General features: G+C 40.1%; 1 protein-coding gene across 1 annotated transcript in view; it reads right to left on the bottom strand.

The window, feature by feature from the left end:
• The window catches only part of LOC308089960 (uncharacterized protein), a 68792-nt gene that overhangs the window by 9882 nt on the left and 38788 nt on the right, over window positions 1-20122 (bottom strand). Inside the window, exons 11-18 of the mRNA XM_080434952.1 lie at window positions 15425-15595; window positions 15112-15285; window positions 14875-15030; window positions 11651-11694; window positions 9581-10115; window positions 8348-8410; window positions 7584-7786; window positions 2989-3089 (exon numbers count right to left, since the gene is read on the bottom strand). Of these exons, the coding sequence (XP_080291078.1) occupies window positions 2989-3089; window positions 7584-7786; window positions 8348-8410; window positions 9581-10115; window positions 11651-11694; window positions 14875-15030; window positions 15112-15285; window positions 15425-15595 (1447 nt within the window). The remainder of the gene's footprint in view (window positions 1-2988; window positions 3090-7583; window positions 7787-8347; window positions 8411-9580; window positions 10116-11650; window positions 11695-14874; window positions 15031-15111; window positions 15286-15424; window positions 15596-20122) is intronic.

The following is a 20122-nucleotide window of genomic DNA, read 5'->3' as shown; positions in this document are numbered from 1 at the left end:
GATAGACCCCTGCTGACTCAAACTAACGACCACGGGACTGACGGGAGTTATCATCAAATCCAAAGATTTGTTGTGAATAATTATAGGTAGTTTGACCAAAACCGAAGTGAAGAGGAGGACACGGAGAATGTCGGTCATCAGTGATCAAAGGATTTAGCAGCTGCAATTTTGATAATGTTAGGAGCAATGCAATGGACCTGGACCAGCCCAGGCAACAGTGACACTACGACCAGGTAGGGCCCAGTGTTTCCAAATGGACTGCATGTATTATGCCAAGTACTGTACATAATGAAGTTGACCAAAGTTTCTCAGCTGGATTATATTTGTTATTAGTGTCTGTCTATCCTGAAACAAACCAACTCCAAGTGCGGCTGCCTGGTGATGAGTACATTTACTAAGTTAATATAAAGAAAACTTCATGTTCTGAACAAAACTCACAAGCCTCTGTGCCAAACCTTCTATTCGTTATACTTTACAGTAGCTATTGATAATCGTAGATGGTTGATGCTCAATTCCTCTGCTCTGCTCATTATTTGAAACAGCCAGTGGTGGCCGGTGGGTAAAATAAAATTTATATTACTCCTACTTGGCAGTTGGCTGTGCCTCGACCTGTGTTTTGCCTTGAGGTGATCAGGGCTACTCATCCCCAAGTCATTTAGAATAATAAAAAATGAATGTTGAAATAGTATTTTGATATTAAATCAGTAAAATTAGGCAAAATAACATAACCCTAACCTAACCCTAAAACCGAAATAAAGTAACCAAAATCCAAGACAGAAACCTCCCAAATCCACCATATAACCAAAAAATTTCGCGCACGCGCGCGATTCACGCGCGAGGGACCCCCTCCAGCCTCAAGACAGATTGACGCCCCTGTCTCCAACCAAAATGTATGAAGAAAATTCCAAACATGAAACATAATAGAAAAAATTTATGTGACTCACACAAAAATGTATAATAAAAAATGTATGTTGTTTGTGTATGTATGTTTATTTTAAGGATGTTATTTTTTAAGTAATTTTTTCCCGCAAAATTCAGTGTAGCCAATAATTTTTACCCCCCCTTTCTCCCCAATTAATTCCTGCCCACACACACTGTGTTGTCACTGCTGTTGTAGCCTACTGGCTCACCTGCCAGTGAGGAGCCCCCACCGGGAGGACATAGGGCCTTTGTCCTACTCCTCCCGCCCAACACTCCCGGCTGACAGGTGCCGCCCCAGCCTGTAGCAATACATGCAGAGACACCCTCCCCGCCCTGCTTCCCTACCCAGGTACGGATTATAGCTTGTGCACAGTGTGCACGTGCACAGGGTCCTGAGCCAATGGGGGCCCTTGGATTTAATAGGCTTTTAAAAAATATATATAATATATATATTTTTTTTTATTATTATCGTATATTATCATCACAATAAATAAATAAATAGCTTATATATTTGGAGTAAATGTAATTTATAAAATGTAGTGTGTGACTATGACATTGTTTTAATGTTTTCAACCGAATCCGATTAAAATAAGCAATGACGTTGATGACGTATCCACGTACTGCGCTGAGCGTGATGAGAGCGTGACGCGTCATAGACAGGTGACTGACATTTGAAATCAAATCATTGTTTACAAGATGGAGAAACGCAGGGGCGTCACGCCCATTCACTGTGCGTACGACGTGACACCCTCACTCTCACAGATCCGTGATTTCATACCCCCCACTTTTTGTCTGGCTGTTTTTCTTTTTTTCCCCGTTCCATAACATAAAGCTGCTGATTTAATCCCAATAGCGTGAAGTAGGCTACCTGGCTACTTCTATTTCCAGTAGTATTTCAAAATAAAACGTGTGTTGAATTATAACATTACAAGTATAGATTAAAACAACTCTTATTTTGAAATGTGCATTTTTTTTTATGGAAACAGCGTTCTCGGGGCTCCTTGACTAACGTGCGTCGCAGCGTCAAGCCTTTACGTTGACTTTCTCAAAAAGTAAACACCACCGTCCAGATGGACGTGGGACATCATATTATGGAATATAAAGACTTTGGGGCAAAAGTTAATATTTACCACCATGCTCTCTGAAACCAAGACAATGTGGGCCTATGGAACAAAAGTGTGTTCTCTTTCGTCATGTTTGTAGAAGGTGAGTAACTTAAGTAATTAATCTAATGCTGACGGTGGTGGAAAGTAACTTAGTACATGTACTCAAGTACCTACTGTACTTGAGTATAATTTTAAGGTATTTTTTACTTGACTGGAGTATTCCAATTTGCAATACTTTTACTTCTATTCCAATACATCTCAGAGGCAAAAAGTATACTTTTACTCCACGACAATTATTTGAAAACTTTAGTAACTACTAGTTGCTTTGTAGATTTTAATCAATATGACAAAACATACATAAAGCACTTCAGCCCTATTTAGACTTTGGCTATTTGAAAATAGCCGATCTACAAGCTCACAAGCGATGCAACGCTTCTGAGCTTGTAGATCTGCTATTTTCAAATATTTTAATACATTTGATTTTACCCATGGACCCCCATCTGAAAATGTTTCATTTCTGTCTGGGCCTGAGTTATTTTCAAATATTTAGGTTTTGACACAGCAGCACTACATTATTGTGCTTTATAGAAGATGGCTAAAATGGCAATAATTTAACGTGTCAAAAAAGAGATAATGTGCATGCTGTTTTGTGTGTGTGCGCAGTCTGCGCACTTGCGCTATTGTGTGCTTGGGCCTTGCACCATTATCAGTATACCAGTACCAGTACATACACCATGACTTCAATGACAAGCTCTCCTTCTAGCTCCACATTATACAGACAGGGTGTGCAACGAAATGCAGGGGAATGGCTGAGATGTAATAACAATGACAATGCAATTATTTGTATTTTTCCCCCACTGTCTTTTCTTGTCACAATAGTTAGAAAGTTTGCTAGCTTGGAGTTAGTTAATACAGTATCCTGGTGCTTAGCGTATTAGCCAGGTGAAGGTAATAAATGTACCTCTTCAATGAAGTCAATGATGTCTCCCACTTTGAGCTTCAGTTCAAGCTCATAGTGTGGCTGGTAGTCAAGCAATACCTCACACGACCTCTTTATCAGCTCTGCAATGACAAAGACGGGACACAATATACCAGTTAGACCACTAGCCTGCTCAACGGCAGAGAATATAGAGACATCACATCTGTGTGTGTGTGTGTGTGTGTGTGTGTGTGTGTGTGTGTGTGTGTGTGTGTGTGTACGTGCGCGTGTACATGTAAACTTTGTGGGATGGGTCTGTTTACTTGAAAAAGACCGGAAGGGTCGAAACGTCATATACTACTTGTTTGTTATAAATAAATAACCTTTGGAGCATTAAAAAAGTGAGTTGCGAGCCCCGCTTTGTTCTCATACAGTTCAGCTTAGCACCAAGGAACGGAGGATGTGCGTTAGTTGTTTTTCTGAATGGGTCTGTTTTATCAAATCATTGTCTAATTGACCCCACATTTCAAGGGTGTATTGATGGCTCTTTCACTTATGCCCACAGTGTGAATTACAAATGCAAAACGTTTGTCATATAAACACCATTTACCCCCAAAGATTCCTTGGGTCAGCTGCAACCCACGATTTGCGTCGGGGCAACACTTGACATTTCCCTGAAGATGATGCCCTAACACATGGTTCCCCAATAGGCGGCCCACGGGCCAATTGCGGCCTACGAGAGCCAATTGTACATGTGTCTAGGGCTGTATCCAAACGTTCGAAGGTTCGAACCTTCGTTCGTTATGTCGGGATTCGAATTTTAATTAATGAGTTCGAACCTCCGCTTTTTTTAATATAAATATATATTTAAAAAAAAAAAAAAAAAATGAAAAATATATATCAGAATGTGATATATATCGACTTTTTATGTTCGACTTTCGAACCATCGTTATTAATTAATTAATAAATAAAACGATGGTTCGACTTTCGAACTATCGTTTTGTTAATTAATTGATTAAAAACGATGGTTCGACGTTCGAACCATCGTTTCATTTAAAAAAATGAAAAATATATATCAGAATGTGATATATATCAGAATATCACAGTAGGTCTACTATGTTGTGTTGACAATAATTTGAAAGTCACGAAAGTCACGCACAATCGCATCGCACGCACAGTGTGTCTCTCCAATGATTCCACACAGTCAGCGAGTTGAGTCGAGGTGAGGAGGGGTCATAATCAGGAAATCAATAATGGCAGCTGCAAGCGCAACAAGTGGGAAGAAATCCCTAGTGTGGAAATACTTCTCATTAACAGAGGATAAAAGAAAGGCTGTGTGTCAAATATGCGACAAACATATGGCATTCCACGGTGGCACAACAAATCTGGCTGCTCATGTAACAAATGTAAGTATCGGCGCTAATTATAAGTATCGCTGTGCAGGCCAGGCCGCTGCGGCTGTTGGACTCAAATAAATGTAATGAGAGCTAAATAATATAGGCTAATAATACTAAAATGCATTATTGTAGGTACACAAGCTGGATCTGGACCCGTCTCCCGCTTCTACAACAACACAGACGCAGCTGCAGTTTGAACAGCCATTAACTGAGAAGAGAAAGAAGGCGATATTGGACGGCATTGTTGATTTTATTGCTTTAGACATGAGGCCCATAAATGTAGTAGAGGGTGCTGGATTCAAAAAGTTAGTTAAAGTGATGGCTCCAGGTTACACCATGCCCACAAGAACCACCGTTTCCAAATCCATAACCCTGAAGCATGAGGCCGTGCGGGACAAGGTTTCATCTTGTATAGACAATGCCATGGCTGTAGCATTCACAACAGACATTTGGACGTCCATGGGGATGGAGGCTTATATGGCAGTCACCTGTCACTTTATTTCCGACGAGTGGAAACTACTCGGATACGTCTTGGAAACAAAAGAGCTGGAAGTCAAACACTCTGGAGTTAACATAGCACAACGACTTAGTGAAGTGGCTGACGCTTACGTCATACCGAACTACAAACGAGTCGCTGTTGTACATGACAACGCCAGTAATATGACGCTGTGTACCGACACATTGAAAGCAGACCCCGAACATTGGGGCAAGGTGCAGGGGGTCCGCTGCTCGGGACACACATTACAGCTGTGTATAAACGCATCTATAAAACATAGCGCAACAATACAACGCACTGTTGCAGCGGGTAGGAATCTTGTAGGGCATTTCAGAAAAAGTGCAAAAGCTACAGCTGCTTTGAAAACTAAACAAACTGAGCAGGCATTGTTGCCGAATGACAATGACAGTGACACACACAAAGATAAGCACAAGCTTATCCCAGACGTAGCCACTCGTTGGAACTCCACACTAGCTATGCTGGATCGCTTGGTGGAGCAACGCTGGCCAATAACAGCCGTGTTGTCCGACCCCACCATCTCCAAGAAATCAGATCGTTTACTCGACCTCAATTCGGATCAGTGGAACCTGGCAGCAGATGTCGCGGACGTGCTTCACCCTCTAGAGACGCTCACAGAACTCTTTTCCAAAGAGGACAATGTGTCATTGTCAGCAACCGTGCCCATGTTAAGTAACCTAAAGAAAAGCCACTTGTCACCAGTGGAGGAAGATAGCCCTGCTGTAAGAGATCTTAAAAAGTCCCTCATCACCGAAATTGACACTAGATGGGAGCTACTAAACCTGGAGGCCACCAGCATCTATCTCCTTTCTGCAGCCCTGGACCCCCGGTTCAAACATCTCAAATTCGTTGATGATGAGATGAAGGACAACGTATACATCCAGGTTAGGCTAATATATTAAATATGAAAAACACTATCGTAGATATTCATACAACTATCTTAATATGCCACATTGTAGCCTGTCTATGCACAACCTTTTCTCCGATTTTAATTATCAATAAAATATGTTTTGATATTATTACTTCAGGTGGTTCTCCTGGCTGACCACATACACCAGCGTGACACACCGGAGGAAGACGGTGCGAGCGAGGGAGAGGAGACTGAGGCCCCAGCGGGACCACTGCCCAAAAAAAAGAAACAGCATGAGATCGAAATGTTGCTTCAGTCGGGGGGTGAGGAGGAGGAGGGGGAGGAAGGCGACGGAGACTCTGTTAAAAAAGAGATGGAGCGTTACCTTCAAGACAGGTCCAAAGTAAAGTCCGGCCCGCTACTGTGGTGGAAGGCGAATTCTGACCGCTACCCGAAACTTGCGTTGGCAGCAAAACACTGCCTTTGTATCCCAGCCACTTCCACAGCATCGGAACGCATCTTTTCCAAGGCAGGATATATAGTTAATAAGACCAGGAGCTGCCTCCTCCCTGACAATGTGGACAAACTAGTGTTCTTGGCACACAACATGAAGAGAGTATAGGAGAGGTGAGGGCCGAATCGGCAAGACTTTTTTTTTTGGGTTCGTCACGAGACGAGAGTGACGCATTTTATTTTAAAAGTCATTGTTTGTTAACTGTTTCAAGCTTCCACGCCCTGCCATACTTATGTTTTATAGTTGTTTAATGTAACTAACAGCCCTGTGCAGAATAGTGTCTGTCGTATTGTTAGATAATAGATATTGGCCAAAAAGAGAGCGAGTTGTCTGGAGAAAAAAAAGACACTGAAAATTAATGCGCCTGTTTTATTTTTTATTTTTCTGCATTGCTTGTATACTGTCTGGTTCTGGGAGCTGGGAGTTCTTCAGCAATAAATCCTAAACTTTGGGAAATATCTTGTCTTGTTTGATCCTTAAATCCTTTCAATACATTATGGGCATTATGAAACCACTTTTTTAAAAACCAATAGACTATGCAATGTCGGCTCTATAATGTATTAATTAATTAATAAATAAAACGATGGTTCGACTTTCGAACCATCGTTTTATTAATTAATTAATAAATAAAACGATGGTTCGACTTTCGAACCATCGTTTTATTAATTAATTAATAAATAAAACGATGGTTCGACTTTCGAACCATCGTTGTATTAATTAATTAATAAAACGATGGTTCGACTTTCGAACCATCGTTTTATTAATTAATTAATAAATAAAACGATGGTTCGACTTTCGAACTATCGTTTTGTTAATTAATTGATTAAAAACGATGGTTCGACGTTCGAACCATCGTTTCATTAATTAAATAATTAAATACGATGGTTCGAACGTCCGTTCGAAATTCCTCCCCGAAGTTCGAATCCTAAAAACAGGGTTTGGATACAGCCCTACATGTGTCATAACTTATTTTGTCATTTTCCTGAAGATGAGGCCGTTTTATACATGTAAATGAAATCGTATAGTGGGGTTCAACTTTGAATTATTTTAGGGGGCAATTCATTTGTGCTACAAATAATAATAAACACTTGCTGTGTTCGGGCCCTAATACAACATATACAATTGTACAAAATATATACACCATATATGACTTACAGCACCTTTAAGCATCATAGCATTACCTAAAATACCCCCCCCCCCCCAAAAAAAAAAACTAAACAAAAAAAAACACATGCTTAAACCATCTAAATATAATACAATATCACACAGTGTGTTTCAACGAAGTATTATCTGTTATTCTCTGTCCCATTAAACAAGGACCTTGAAAGTGATGACACAATGCTAAGAGCAGTCAGTGCTCACCACAGTGTGGCAGGTGTAGCTGGCGGACAGACTTCTGAGGACACTTGATGTCAAACAGAGGACCTGCAGGAGTCCCTTCTGTTGACTGGAGACATCTTTCCTCCCACTGAACAGTCCTGTAGAGGACTTCTCCTTCCCCTGTCGTTCCAAACACCAACCCTGTCTCATTGCACTGGAACAGCCCCGACCCGGGGACCTGGAACCTGTGACACAAAACAATCATTTGTATTGATATAAAATCTATATGATATAAAACAAACATTTTTATTGATACAATCTGTATTATTAGCTGTCATGTTGCCACTTCACATCAAGTTCCTTTACAATACATTTTTTTAATGATTATTTAACAGGTACGATGATGTAAACACTTTTGATTCAAGTAACATCAGACCGATTTATTATATGTAGGGTTTCTAGAAAAGGCTAATTTGTGACCCATGATTACAGACACATAAAAGTAATATGATTAAAATAAAGAGCAATGACATTCCTGAAATGATCATCTAAATTCATAAATCAATGGCATTCTTAACATTGTGTGTGTGTGTGTGTGTGTGTGTGTGTGTGTGTGTGTGTGTGTGTGTGTGTGTGCGCGCGCGCGCGCGTGTGCGTGTGCGTGTGTGTGTGTGTGGAATGTGGTGTTGCCTAAGTAACAATGGTTGCTAAGCTAGGATTGGACAATAGCCATTGTGGGGTGGGTCTTAGCGATTGGTCTCTTTGATATGTAGAAGCTACCAATGAATATGTTTAGGACGACTGACCTGTATTCATTGGTTGTGTGTTCTGTGTGCACGATGGGGGAGAAACAGGATGGAACGACTGGACTGAAAGACAGAAACAAAACAAACAAACAAACAAAATTAGATTTTGGAGATTATAATATTTGAGCCCACTTGAGCCCTGTTTTATACTACTTACAGAATATAAAAAAATTGTGTAAATAGCTATAATCTACAAGCGCACACCACTTGTAGATCGGCTATTTTTGGTGTACAACTACTGTAAGTATAATAAGGGTTAAAGTTAAAATGACCATGTGGCAGTTCACCATGCCACTGATAATACATATAACATACTTTAGTAAGTTCCTGTGTTATTGAATTATTCTTTATTGTTTAAGTTGCAGAGAATGATATTTGTTTGGCTGTATTGATATATTGTTTAATGGTTGATTGTTTGATTGCATTGACTCCAGTGTAGGGAGCATTTAAAATTGGTAAAGTGGGAAGGTGGGTACTCTAATATTAATTATTATCATGTGGGTAATTTGTTTTGTAATATGTGACACAAAGTGTGGATATGAATTGTAATGTCTCTGGACATTACAATTAACTGGTTAAATTGAGGATTCAATTCAGGATTGGTACGGTCCAATGGGAGGGGCCTAGCCTATATAAGTAGGGGGACCTGCCACTGATTGGCAGTCAAGGAAGGACTGTTGAGGAGTAGACCCAGGGCCAATCTGTCCAGCTGTAAATAGAGTTCTGCTGTGCTTCAGTCTTTGTTCATGATTTTCCTGACATGTAAGAAGGTGAATAAAGTCCACTTCCATTCTGCAACATCAAGGATTCTGTCTGGCAATTTTTGGCAGTTTTGCTATTTTACCCTTGGTTTCAAACTGTACCTTTCGGCAAACACTACCCTCACTATGTGAGAGTGTGCTATAGATCATGTTACAAACACTGAAAAAAGAACAGATCTATAAAACATCTACATGCTATAGATCATGTTATAAACACAGAAAATAACAGATCTATAAATCATCTACATGTTATAGATCATATTATAAACACAGGAAATAACAGATCTATAAATCATCTACATGTTATAGACCATGTTATAAACACCAAAAATCACAGATCTATAAAACATCTACAACACCTTGTAGATCATGTTATAAAATACTGCACATATAACTTTTAGGGTTAAACAAGTGCGTGCGTGTGTGCGTGCGTGCGTGCGTGCGTGTGTGTGTGCGTGCGTTTTCAACTTACTCTATCTGACACAAAGACACTGAGGAGCCTCGGAACACATAGAACCCAGGATAGAGAGGTTCAGTGAATGTGGTCTGGAAGGTGTGCAGTTGTGTGTGTGAGTCAGAGGACACTCTGTAGAAAGACAGGATGCCCGCAGGCCAGTCCACATACACTGCTACTCTGTTGGAGCCAGAGGGACGGACAGGGAGGACAGTTCTCTTCTTATTGTGAATGACATAGTATCTGTTGCGTCTACCATCACAATCCAGACTCCAGGACTTGTCATTGAATCCAAGCAAATTGTCAAGACCCCTTACTCTCCTGTTGATTCCTCTGTAACTCACTGCTACAAAAGCCCTTCCACTCCACTTTACCTCCCAGTAAGAGCATCCAGTCAGACCTTCTCTACACAGAACCTGTGAGAAGGACTGAAATCTGTCTGGATGGTCTGGATACCTCTGATCCTTACCGGTCCATGTCACCTTTCTGTTGTTCTCAGACAGAGAGAGCTTTCTGTGTGCTGTGTTTGTGTCCAGTGTGAGAGGACGGACACCTGATGGAGAGAACAACAAACAATATTTTACAATAAGTAATGAGTTAAAGTACAAAGTAACATTATGACATTTGACAGTACGGTATATACCAAAATACCACATTATTATGGTAATTAATAGTACCCCCCCCCCCAGCTTTTTTAATGAATCATATTATAGCCAGTGGTGGACAAATACTCAACCCCGATATTTTAGTCAAAGTATAGATACAAATATTACTCAACTACCAGTGAAAGTTGGTCAGTCAAATGTGTACTTCAGTTAAAGTATTTGGAGTACATGCTTATAAAAATACTTAAGTCTTCAAAAGTTCTCTCTCTCTCAATTAGCATCCTAAAATGTTGACGCCCTCACGTGTGTGTGTGTGTGTGTGTGTGTGTGTGTGTGTGTGTGTGTGTGTGTGTGTGTGTGTGTGTGTGTGTGTGTGTGTGTGTGTGTGTGTGTGTGTGTGTGTGTGTGTGCATGGAGGGGGCTTTCCTGCAGGAAACAGGTAGAGAGTCGGGGAACCCCGGACTCTCTGTCAGACATCAGAACCATGTGGTACCAGTGGTGAATTGAGCAAGACACTATATTTACTGGTATTCCACAGGGCTCAATTCTGGGTCCCTTATTGTTCTCCCTGTATATACTACCGCTGGGAGAACTCATCGCCGATCACGGAGTGAACTTCCATTTCTATGCTGATGATACCCAGCTGTATCTCTCAGTAGCTCCAGACGACCCCTGCGCTCTAGACCCATTGTTGACCTGTCTGTCCAGTATAAAATGCTGGATGAGTGAGAACTTTCTTAAGCTAAATGAGGATAAAACAGAAGTTCTCATAATTGGCTCCAGTGAGCAGAGAGAAGATGATTTATATTAGGCAAGATGATCACCATAAAAAAGAAAAACGTTGTTTATAGCTCCTACAGCACATAGGGACGTGCAGAGAAAGAACAGAGGGGCAGGGGCTGAAATGTCCAAAAGGGCAGAACATTTTTGACAATACTAGCCAGGTTTGGAGGAATATCTCATTTTGAATGAACACTAGGTTTACACAGTACTTGTCATGAAAAAATAAGTGCACATTACAACAACCCAGTAGCATTAATGGTTATCAAAGCGAAATTAGCAGTTGCCGTTATTAAGTTAGTTTCATGTAATGCAGTAAGCAATTGTGTGATTTTTGATCAATTTAGCAAGTTGTGAAATTACACTGGACAGAGAGAGAAAGAGAGAGATGGGGGGGGGGCTACATTACAAAATAAAATTTACAGTATATTTTTTTGTAATTACACTGGACAGAGAGAGAAAGAGAGAGATGGGGGGGGCTACTTTACAAAATAAATTTTACAGTATATTTTTTTGTCCACACATACCTTATATGACTCATTGTGTCTGTGCTTGTGTGCGATAGTGGACATGTGCGTGCGCATGTGCACATGTGTGTATTTCATAATTTTTTTATATGGCTGCTGTGTCATAAGACAAATTTCAGTGAAAGGGTAATAATAAAGTAATATCATATGGTATGGTATCGCATGTCTGTACTCACATATTTTAAGGAGTTGAGGTGAATATTCTTCTTCTTGATCCAACCTGTAGGAATGAAACACACATTTATATGACATGTATGTATACACTCACACATAGACGCACATGTATTACTGTATATGACACATGTACACACTCAAGACAGACACACATGTATTATATGCAGTGTTGGGTAACTTTACATTTAAAAGTAACTTGTTACATTACAGGATTACTGCCATTAAAAAGTATTCTGTTACGTTATAGGGAAACGTAACTTGTTAGATTATTTTTGGGTTACCGACGATTAAAACCCATCTGCGAGGAAAATAGTGTGAATACTTCCGTAGACCGTAGCCTACTAAAGGGCTACATTTCTGTCTTTTCTCAATCTCTGTTTACATTAATGTGTCGCACACATGCGACACATTAATGTAAACAAGACCAGTAATACCATCAGCCAAAAGTGGCAACCTATTGAATAGAATGATTACACAATCACCACAGACTGCAAGGCATCGGTCACCGATTTTCGTGTAACATCCATGCAAGTCTCCGTTGACAGAGGCGAGCTTGTTCGTTATCAGGAAACAGTGCAAATATTTGTATTGGCATTTGACAAAAAAGCATACACATGACCATATATTTGTACATATGACAGATGTGATGACAGATTATCAGATTATCATCAATTGTTTGAAATTGTTAGGGATCATTTTGTCTGTGAGGGCATTGTTAAGATTTGGGAAGTCTAAAAAATAGCCGGAAAGCTCACGACTTTAACTTTATGAGCTTGTCGGCCGGCTATTCGGGATCGGGACGACTATTGGACCACAACACAAAAAGACCCCCAGCTTTTTGACTGTACTACCGTATTGTGAACTAACTTGTTCTTCAAGATCTAAAGGTGATCGTCCATTCAAAGCAGACAATGATTTGTGCTGCGCGGTGCCATTCGCTCCAAAATACACGTTTCAGTTTTATTAATCCATTGCGCAGGAAATAAATAACGGATTACAATAATATAACATTCTCTAAAATCAGTAACATGATAGGTCATCATTATGTCTATCAAATATGGTTTTATTGAAAGCAAATCAAAGGCTAGAGTGTAGTGTGCAAATTTTGGTTATAGTGTGTGACATTACATAAGTGCCTCAGTGAGGCTGAAGAGTTTTCAGCACAACACTTCTGAATTAAGTGATTGTGAATGTGATTGGCATTACAATTTTACTGTGACTGTTAATTCCTTGTGTTAATAATCTTTTTTTTTTATCAGAGGTTGCCAGTTAAGCTTATCAAAGACAAATAAAATGTTGTCTGATCTACGTTTGCAATAACACCTGACCATTTAGTTTAATTAATTAGGACACAAGTGATTGCTGTAATTTAAAGTTCTCTATAACCAGCAATGTGTGAGTGATAATTTTGTGTATTAAATATAATGTTATTCCAAGGCCAAGTCAGACTGCCTCTTCACTCTTCCATGGGCAGAGAGGGAGAGAGATTAGATAGCACTGGACATAACGGCTTGCGCAGCCTGCTCTTAAAGGCAATGGCATCTGGCACGCTGATTGGTTTTATTAATGTAACGCCCAAACCAAACTATGCATAATGTAATGGGTAGCGCAGGTGTTTAAGGCTGATGTCGGAAGATAGCAACTTGGCCACGGAAACGCCCCTTGCGCCATGTAGCAATTATGAGTTGCTACACGGCATGCTAAATCCCCAAATAGTGGGTAGAGCGACTTGGGTGCAAAATAGGGCCCTATGTGTTACAGCAATACTTTTGATGTACCCTCAGAAATTGCTCATAATAAAATTATTATTAGGTCATTGTTCCCTCCAAGTTGATATCACATTCTTGCTCCTGCATTTGTAACCCCAGCCAACACATACAGGTCATCGCCGCAAAAATTACCCACCAGATTCAGAATCTTCAAATACCTTTCAATCATTCCCCAATAAGTCAGTGCTGAAATTGGTTTGTAAATATGAAAAGAAGGCATGCATATCAACTCTGAACTGTAGGTACTATATCACGTGACTTCCCAAAATGTTTTACATTACATGAGCTGATCGCATACAAGCCTGTCTTTAATATTCATCCAGTTAGCCTTATCATTAACACATTGTGTGCCAAAAACAGTCCGGACCATTTTTGAGAATCCATGCGGGGGGTGCCATAAACGGTCCGGACCGTTTTTGGCCCAATTTTCTTTTATACGTGGGGCCCACGTGGGGCGCTCTAACAAAACTTTGGGATCATCCAAGGAGTCTCTGAGAAGGAGAGGCCGGCTGTGGAACCATGTCAAAAATCCTTCCGGTCGGCCGCTCCAATGTTAACTCCTTGACTAAAAGCTTAATATCTCCATTTCTTTTTCTTTTTTTTCTGTGGTGGAAGTGAGCCGTTTTCGATCGGCGATCACTCTGCAATGGAGGATCGCGTTAGAAATATTATTGTTCCAGGCGTTAGTCGGGACCCTCCGCCGTCTCGCACGCACACTTTGTTTACATGCACTTCCGCGTCGGGGCTTCTACAGCACGAAAAATATCAACGTAAGTGGATGGAAGAATAGCAGGCACTGAACGTACAATATTTTAATAAACCTCTGGCACCCGATGTGTTAACAATTAACAACGGAATCAAGTTAAAATGATCTCGTTTTTAAACAAATGGTCCCGTTTTCTTTTTCTGCTGTGTTAATAATCCAGGAAGTGGGGTGTTAGAATGTAGCTCTGTCTGCCTGTCTAGAATTCAAAGGGAGTCGACCTATATTTAAGTTGGCTTGTGGACAGGTAGTCTCTTCGTTTCTGTTTTTCTGCCTTTCTTGTTTCTGTTTTTCTTTTGTTAATACTTAAATCTGTTTTCTTTCTTTGTCATGTATGTACTGTATGTGGATAGGGTAGGCAGAATAATTAGCTTCAGCCTATACCTTTTTTGGTCATAACTATGTAATATAATGCATTATTGTTGTTGTTGTTGTTGTTTTTATGCACATGTAGTGTATTGTCTACATGGTTGAACTGATGACCAAAATAAAAGTGAAAGTGAGATATCACAAACACAATGTTGTGTTTTATGTTTTATCACAAATGCAACTTTTCTGTTCAAATCCAGTTGTCACATGAACCATTTCCAAGACTTGAAGGCACCGTAGCAGCCTGAACAATTTTAAGTTGTGTCTTGCAAACATATCTCTCACAAACCATTTCAGCATGGAATGACTTCAAACCTCTACTTACTTGAGTGTAGCCAGTCCAACAGAGAGCAGCTGCTCTCCTCCTGAGTCTCCTGGTTGATTGAAGCTCATGTCGAGCTCTTTCAGATGGGAGACGTTGGAACGCAGAGCTGAGGCCAGACAAGAAAAGCCTTCATCTGAGACCAAACAGTGTGACAATCTGCAGAGAAACAAAACATATTAACAAATTGCTTCTGATATTCACGTAGAGATCCACATAGAGAGAAAACGCATTATTAACCTCAGAATCTCCAGTGTGCAGTTTGGACTCTTCAGTCCCACAGAGAGCACTTTCACTCCTGAATTCTGTAACTCATTGGCACTTAGATCCAACTCTGTCAGACTAGATGAGTTGGAACTGAAATGTGATGACAATTCCTTACAGCATTTCTCTGTGAGGTTAGTTTGTCTCAACCTGAAAAAATAGATAGGGCGATAAGTTATTTATCCAGAAATGAAACAGTAGTGTAACACAGACACAGAGACGGAAACAATCATCACATTTCTATAGTTATAACATAATGGAACTCAACATCATCATGAACTGATCTAACCTGAGGATCTTCAGTCTACATTGTTGACTCTCAAGTCCAGGTAAGAGCAGCGTCACCCCTGAATCGGTCAAGTCATTATAACTCAAGTCCAGTTCTTGAAGACTAGAGTTGGAACAGAGAACTGAGGCCAGCTTTCCACAGCAGCTCTCTGATAAGCCACAGTTACTCAGCCTGAATGGAAATAAACACAAATGAACATATTGTCTTATTTAAGTATCTTTGTTGTCTGCTCTGATGACTGTGTTCATGACACTGGATCATAAACAAATCATATTCTCATACATACTGTACTGTCACCAGCTTTGCACCTGGTCACTGGATAATGCATAATAGATCCTGTTAGATCTGTTAGTCTCTCATGCCTATTTTAGTGTTTCCACCTGTGTTGAAAAGGATTGTTTCACCTGTATATCCTGGCCTGTTTAATTTCCTCTTTTTGTTCAGTGCATTGCTTAGTCTTTGTGCTATAGAGCTATAGTTACCTCTTGCATTTTGGACGTCTACTTGTCTTTTTTTTAATTAATAACCTCTGCCTCTGAGGCAGAGTTTTGCCAGTTACCCATTTATGAACCTTTACAACTGAGCCTGATCTGTTGCTTGTGTACTGGACTATGTCTGTTAATAAAGCCCTTTTGAACTGTTAAACTTATTGTCTTCTCTGAAATCAGGTTAGCTTATTCTGCCAATCATATTTCCAATGAAAAGAGGACACAGTCAGCTTTTAAATGATGTGCTGTATGTTGAAATCTGAAAATAGTTCAGCATCAACTTTATTGTCACATCACAGGTTTACATGTGTAAAACAGTGGGTGAAATTTGTTTTTGTGCAAGCTCTACATCGTTTTTATTTCCATAAGAGAAAGGGAAGAAGAAGAAGGGGGGGCAAGGAGGAAGAGAGATGAAATAAAACAAACAAACAAGAAACACATTATCTACATATTTACACATAGTACCGGATATCTATCCGGTGCGGTAAGTATCTGAGGTAAGATATAAGATGCAGTAAGTACCTGAGGTAAGATATAAGATGCAGTAAGTACCTGAGGTAAGATATAAGATGCAGTAAGTACCTGAGGTCAGATATAAGCTGCAGTAAGTACCTGAGGTAAGATATAAGGTGCAGTGAGTACCTGAGGTAAGATATAAGCTGCAGTAAGTACCTGAAATAAGATAGAGGTAAGATATAAGGTGCAGTAAGTACCTGAGGTAAGACATAAAGGTAAAGTAAGTACCTGAGGTAAGACATAAAGGTAAAGTAAGTACCTGAGGTAAGACATAAAGGTGCGTGAGCATAGCAGCAGATACAGTGAGCCCAAGAGTCTTGACCCATTTCATTTTCAAAACCTTTCACACACGTCACACATCTAGCGTGAGGTTTAGTTCCGAAACCAACCAAGGGGTGGAGCAGGTGAGTGAGCAAACGTTATGTTTGCTGAGTCATTTTTCTTTTTGAGTTCTTTTTCTTTTTGTTCTACACTCGAATTGTAGTTGTCATTTGTTATTTTTACTCTTTTGTTCGTTGTATAATTTCCCAAAAAATGTTTTGACACTTGCTTTGGCAATGTAAAGTATGTTTTCTCAAGCCAATAGTTCCTTTGAATTGAACAATAGTTTGTTTATTTCGGCTTGGTTGGTGGGGCAAATTTATTTGCTATAAAGTATTTATTGGACAATAGAAAGACGGAGAAAGACGCTGTCAAACCCCATGCATATCGCTGTTTAAACTTTCATTCTTCTCTTTGTAAAATCCCGCCATTCCATTAATTAATGCCAAAAATATTTCCTCAGTTTCTACAAACGTGTATGTGTGTAATAATAAATACAATAGCGGAACCAACTAATATAGTGTTATGACATTAGTGGTTCTAGTAGAAGCACAAATAAGTATATTTAATTACTAGTATGCAAGCATGCAACATATTTCAGGGGAAGAGTGTGAACTGTGTGTATAGGCCTGCCTGTGATATAGTCCGTGAGCCAGGGGGGTTGGTCATTACCATCTGAGGTGATTAATGCTCATAGTGATTTTTGTCAAGGTATGCATGTCTAGAGTTAGAAAATATGTGATAGCCTTGCACCAATGGTAGCTTTATGGGTGCTATCATGCATTTTATGTTATAACACTAGGCGAAAATTACATGGGTCAATATATGAAAACATACTATTAACCCCCCCCAAAAAAATATACAAAAGGTTTTTCAATTGATTCTGGTACGTCTAGGCATGCTTAAGAACATACAAAAAAATCTAGGAAATTATATTTCTTGTAAAGCCATCATTTTCAAGATGGCGTCCAATATGACTGCCAGGAGCTTAAATGGCTTTATGATACTGTTCAACCTAGAAAGGTGGTTTTGGTGTCTAAAACTAGGTCTTAGGGTTCAAGAAATATGGCTGAATCAGTGAAATTACCATCAGTTAATTTTGTATTGTCAAATCAAAGATGGTGTCCATCCCATGGTGATGTTCCATTGTACTAAATTATGTTAAAAACAACAAAATATTGCAGTTGTGTGAGGGAATCTGTGAACTTCGTGAACGTGATTCATATGGGGACCTGGGGGGGGGGGGGCATTCATAGGTGTAGAATCTATTTCTAATGTTATATTTTGACTTGCTGGTCAGTCTTTGGCCTATGTGCTAAAGGTCAGGTCAAGGTCTCTCTCAAACCTTATCGTCCAACCAGGTGTCCAAGCAGGCAGCAGATATGGTCACTGGTTGACATGTACAGCAGGCCCTATTCACCTCACAATTGACATGGAGCCGTTTGTTGACACCTTGCAGGTATATAAGCATCTTATATTCTTCAGCTGCATTGCAAAACTGATGCAAGGTTCAGCACTGGAAGTGGAAATGCATGTGGTTGCAGAACATGACAGGCAAGTTCAGTGGTCAGTCCTGAGTGTATCAGCAGCACTCTGAAGTGGTTTCTATCAACTTGGCCAAAGACATTTGAACAGATACAGCAGTAGCCTACCTGGACACTGCACATCTCCATCCTACTGGCTGACAGTGGGTAGACAACTTCTTCCTACACTTCACATCCACCAGTTTGAATGCGCAGGGAGACACATTGACATTAACTTCACCTTTTCTCTCATGAAGCACATGACTGAAGCACTTCTTCCATGCTGGCCATGTGCAGTGTGCTTGATATCTAACCCAGTGCCTGCTGAAGATGCATGTGCTCCATGCCATAGCATAGAGGCTAAGCTAGACCTTGTCTGTCGGCACCATGATGGATTCTGGATCACTGTCTCTGCTGACCAGTCTGGGGAGCAGACTGCCATAACGATCAGGAAAGATGCTGTCATGATGCATGTGAGTGGAGTGGACTGAAGCCTTCCCCAAAATGTGCAGAAACAGAGGGAGAGTTGAAGCACTGGTGTGTCTTGGTCATAAAATATTGGGGTGTAGGATTCCTCACACACAGAAAGATCATCTCTTCAATCCCATCCTTGGCTAATTTGCCCCCATGCTGTTGTGAATAGTAATGTCCTTTACCCACATGAGATGTCATCATGAAGAGTAAGAACATTAAGCAGAAGCCGTTGAGCATGTTGTACACCTTCAGTGCTGACGATAGATACTGCATTTAGTCATGATGAGGCAGACATCACCATGAGTTCCTATATCCCTGATGCAGCCATCTCTGGAAAGGGTGTGATACACATGCTCAGTGATTACACTGATGTTCTTGTCCTGTTGTATGCTGTGTATTGGGGTGTATCAGGTGGACCTACAGTGTAAAGTATAGATGGAGCATTGGGATGGGACAGTCTTATATGTATGACAAAGGCAAGATCAGAGCACACTACACTTTGCTGGCAGGGAACTTCCCAGGCTACCCTGATGTGCTGGGTGAGGTGGGTGCCACAAGTCAATGGCCCTTCCTCCAACACCGACCAACCTGTTGCACCACATGTGGGCTCATTTATTTACAAGTGATGTTGTGGAAAGTGGCAGACCACCACGACAAGTCGTTTGATGTCACAAAATTTGGATAGGAGATCTAGGATATTCTTGTTCCTGTCATTGCTAAGGGTGACCCCACCGTCAGAGCTATGTGACATGGTGCAATATCAATTTAGGGCACAGAGAGTGAGAAGTACATCACTGATGTACTGTAACTGCTCTGGTGAAGATGGTTACTGATGATATGTTCAAGCTACAGATGAGGAGTGATGTTAATAAGGAGGATACTTGTAAGGATGAGGTAGAACAGGATGTGGGTTGGAGAATACAGATGTAGTTGCAAAAGATACATATTTGACATTAGATTATATCATTTTACATTCATGTTATTATGAATACCAGTTCTTGTGACATGTTAATGACACTTTTCACAAAACAAAATCATGAATAGTGAACCATGAATGTTCATCAAGTTGTTTCCATTTGTTGTTCTCCCAGAGGTCAATTTTAACCTTGACCTGACCTTTGACATGATTGACCTGATATTAAAAAAATAACATCAGGAATGGATTCTACATATGAAAACCCTAAAAAAGAGGTATTAAACAGAGGTATTCTAAGACAAGCGGATTAAAAGTAAAAAATTGCCAGGCGTGTGTTTAGTGGCCATTTTGGATATTTTCTTACCCATTGCACTATATTCTGTTTATTGAATTTCATAATACATTTCCTTAGAATCTATGTATGTAAACATGGTTTTAAATCTATAGGTAATTTACAAAG

This window comes from Gymnoscopelus braueri, assembly GCF_963280865.1.
Source record: "Gymnoscopelus braueri genome assembly, chromosome: 1".
Taxonomy (NCBI): Eukaryota; Metazoa; Chordata; class Actinopteri; order Myctophiformes; family Myctophidae; genus Gymnoscopelus; species Gymnoscopelus braueri.
The sequence above is the reverse complement of the archived record's forward strand: the minus strand, read 5'-3'. Positions and strand labels throughout refer to the sequence as shown.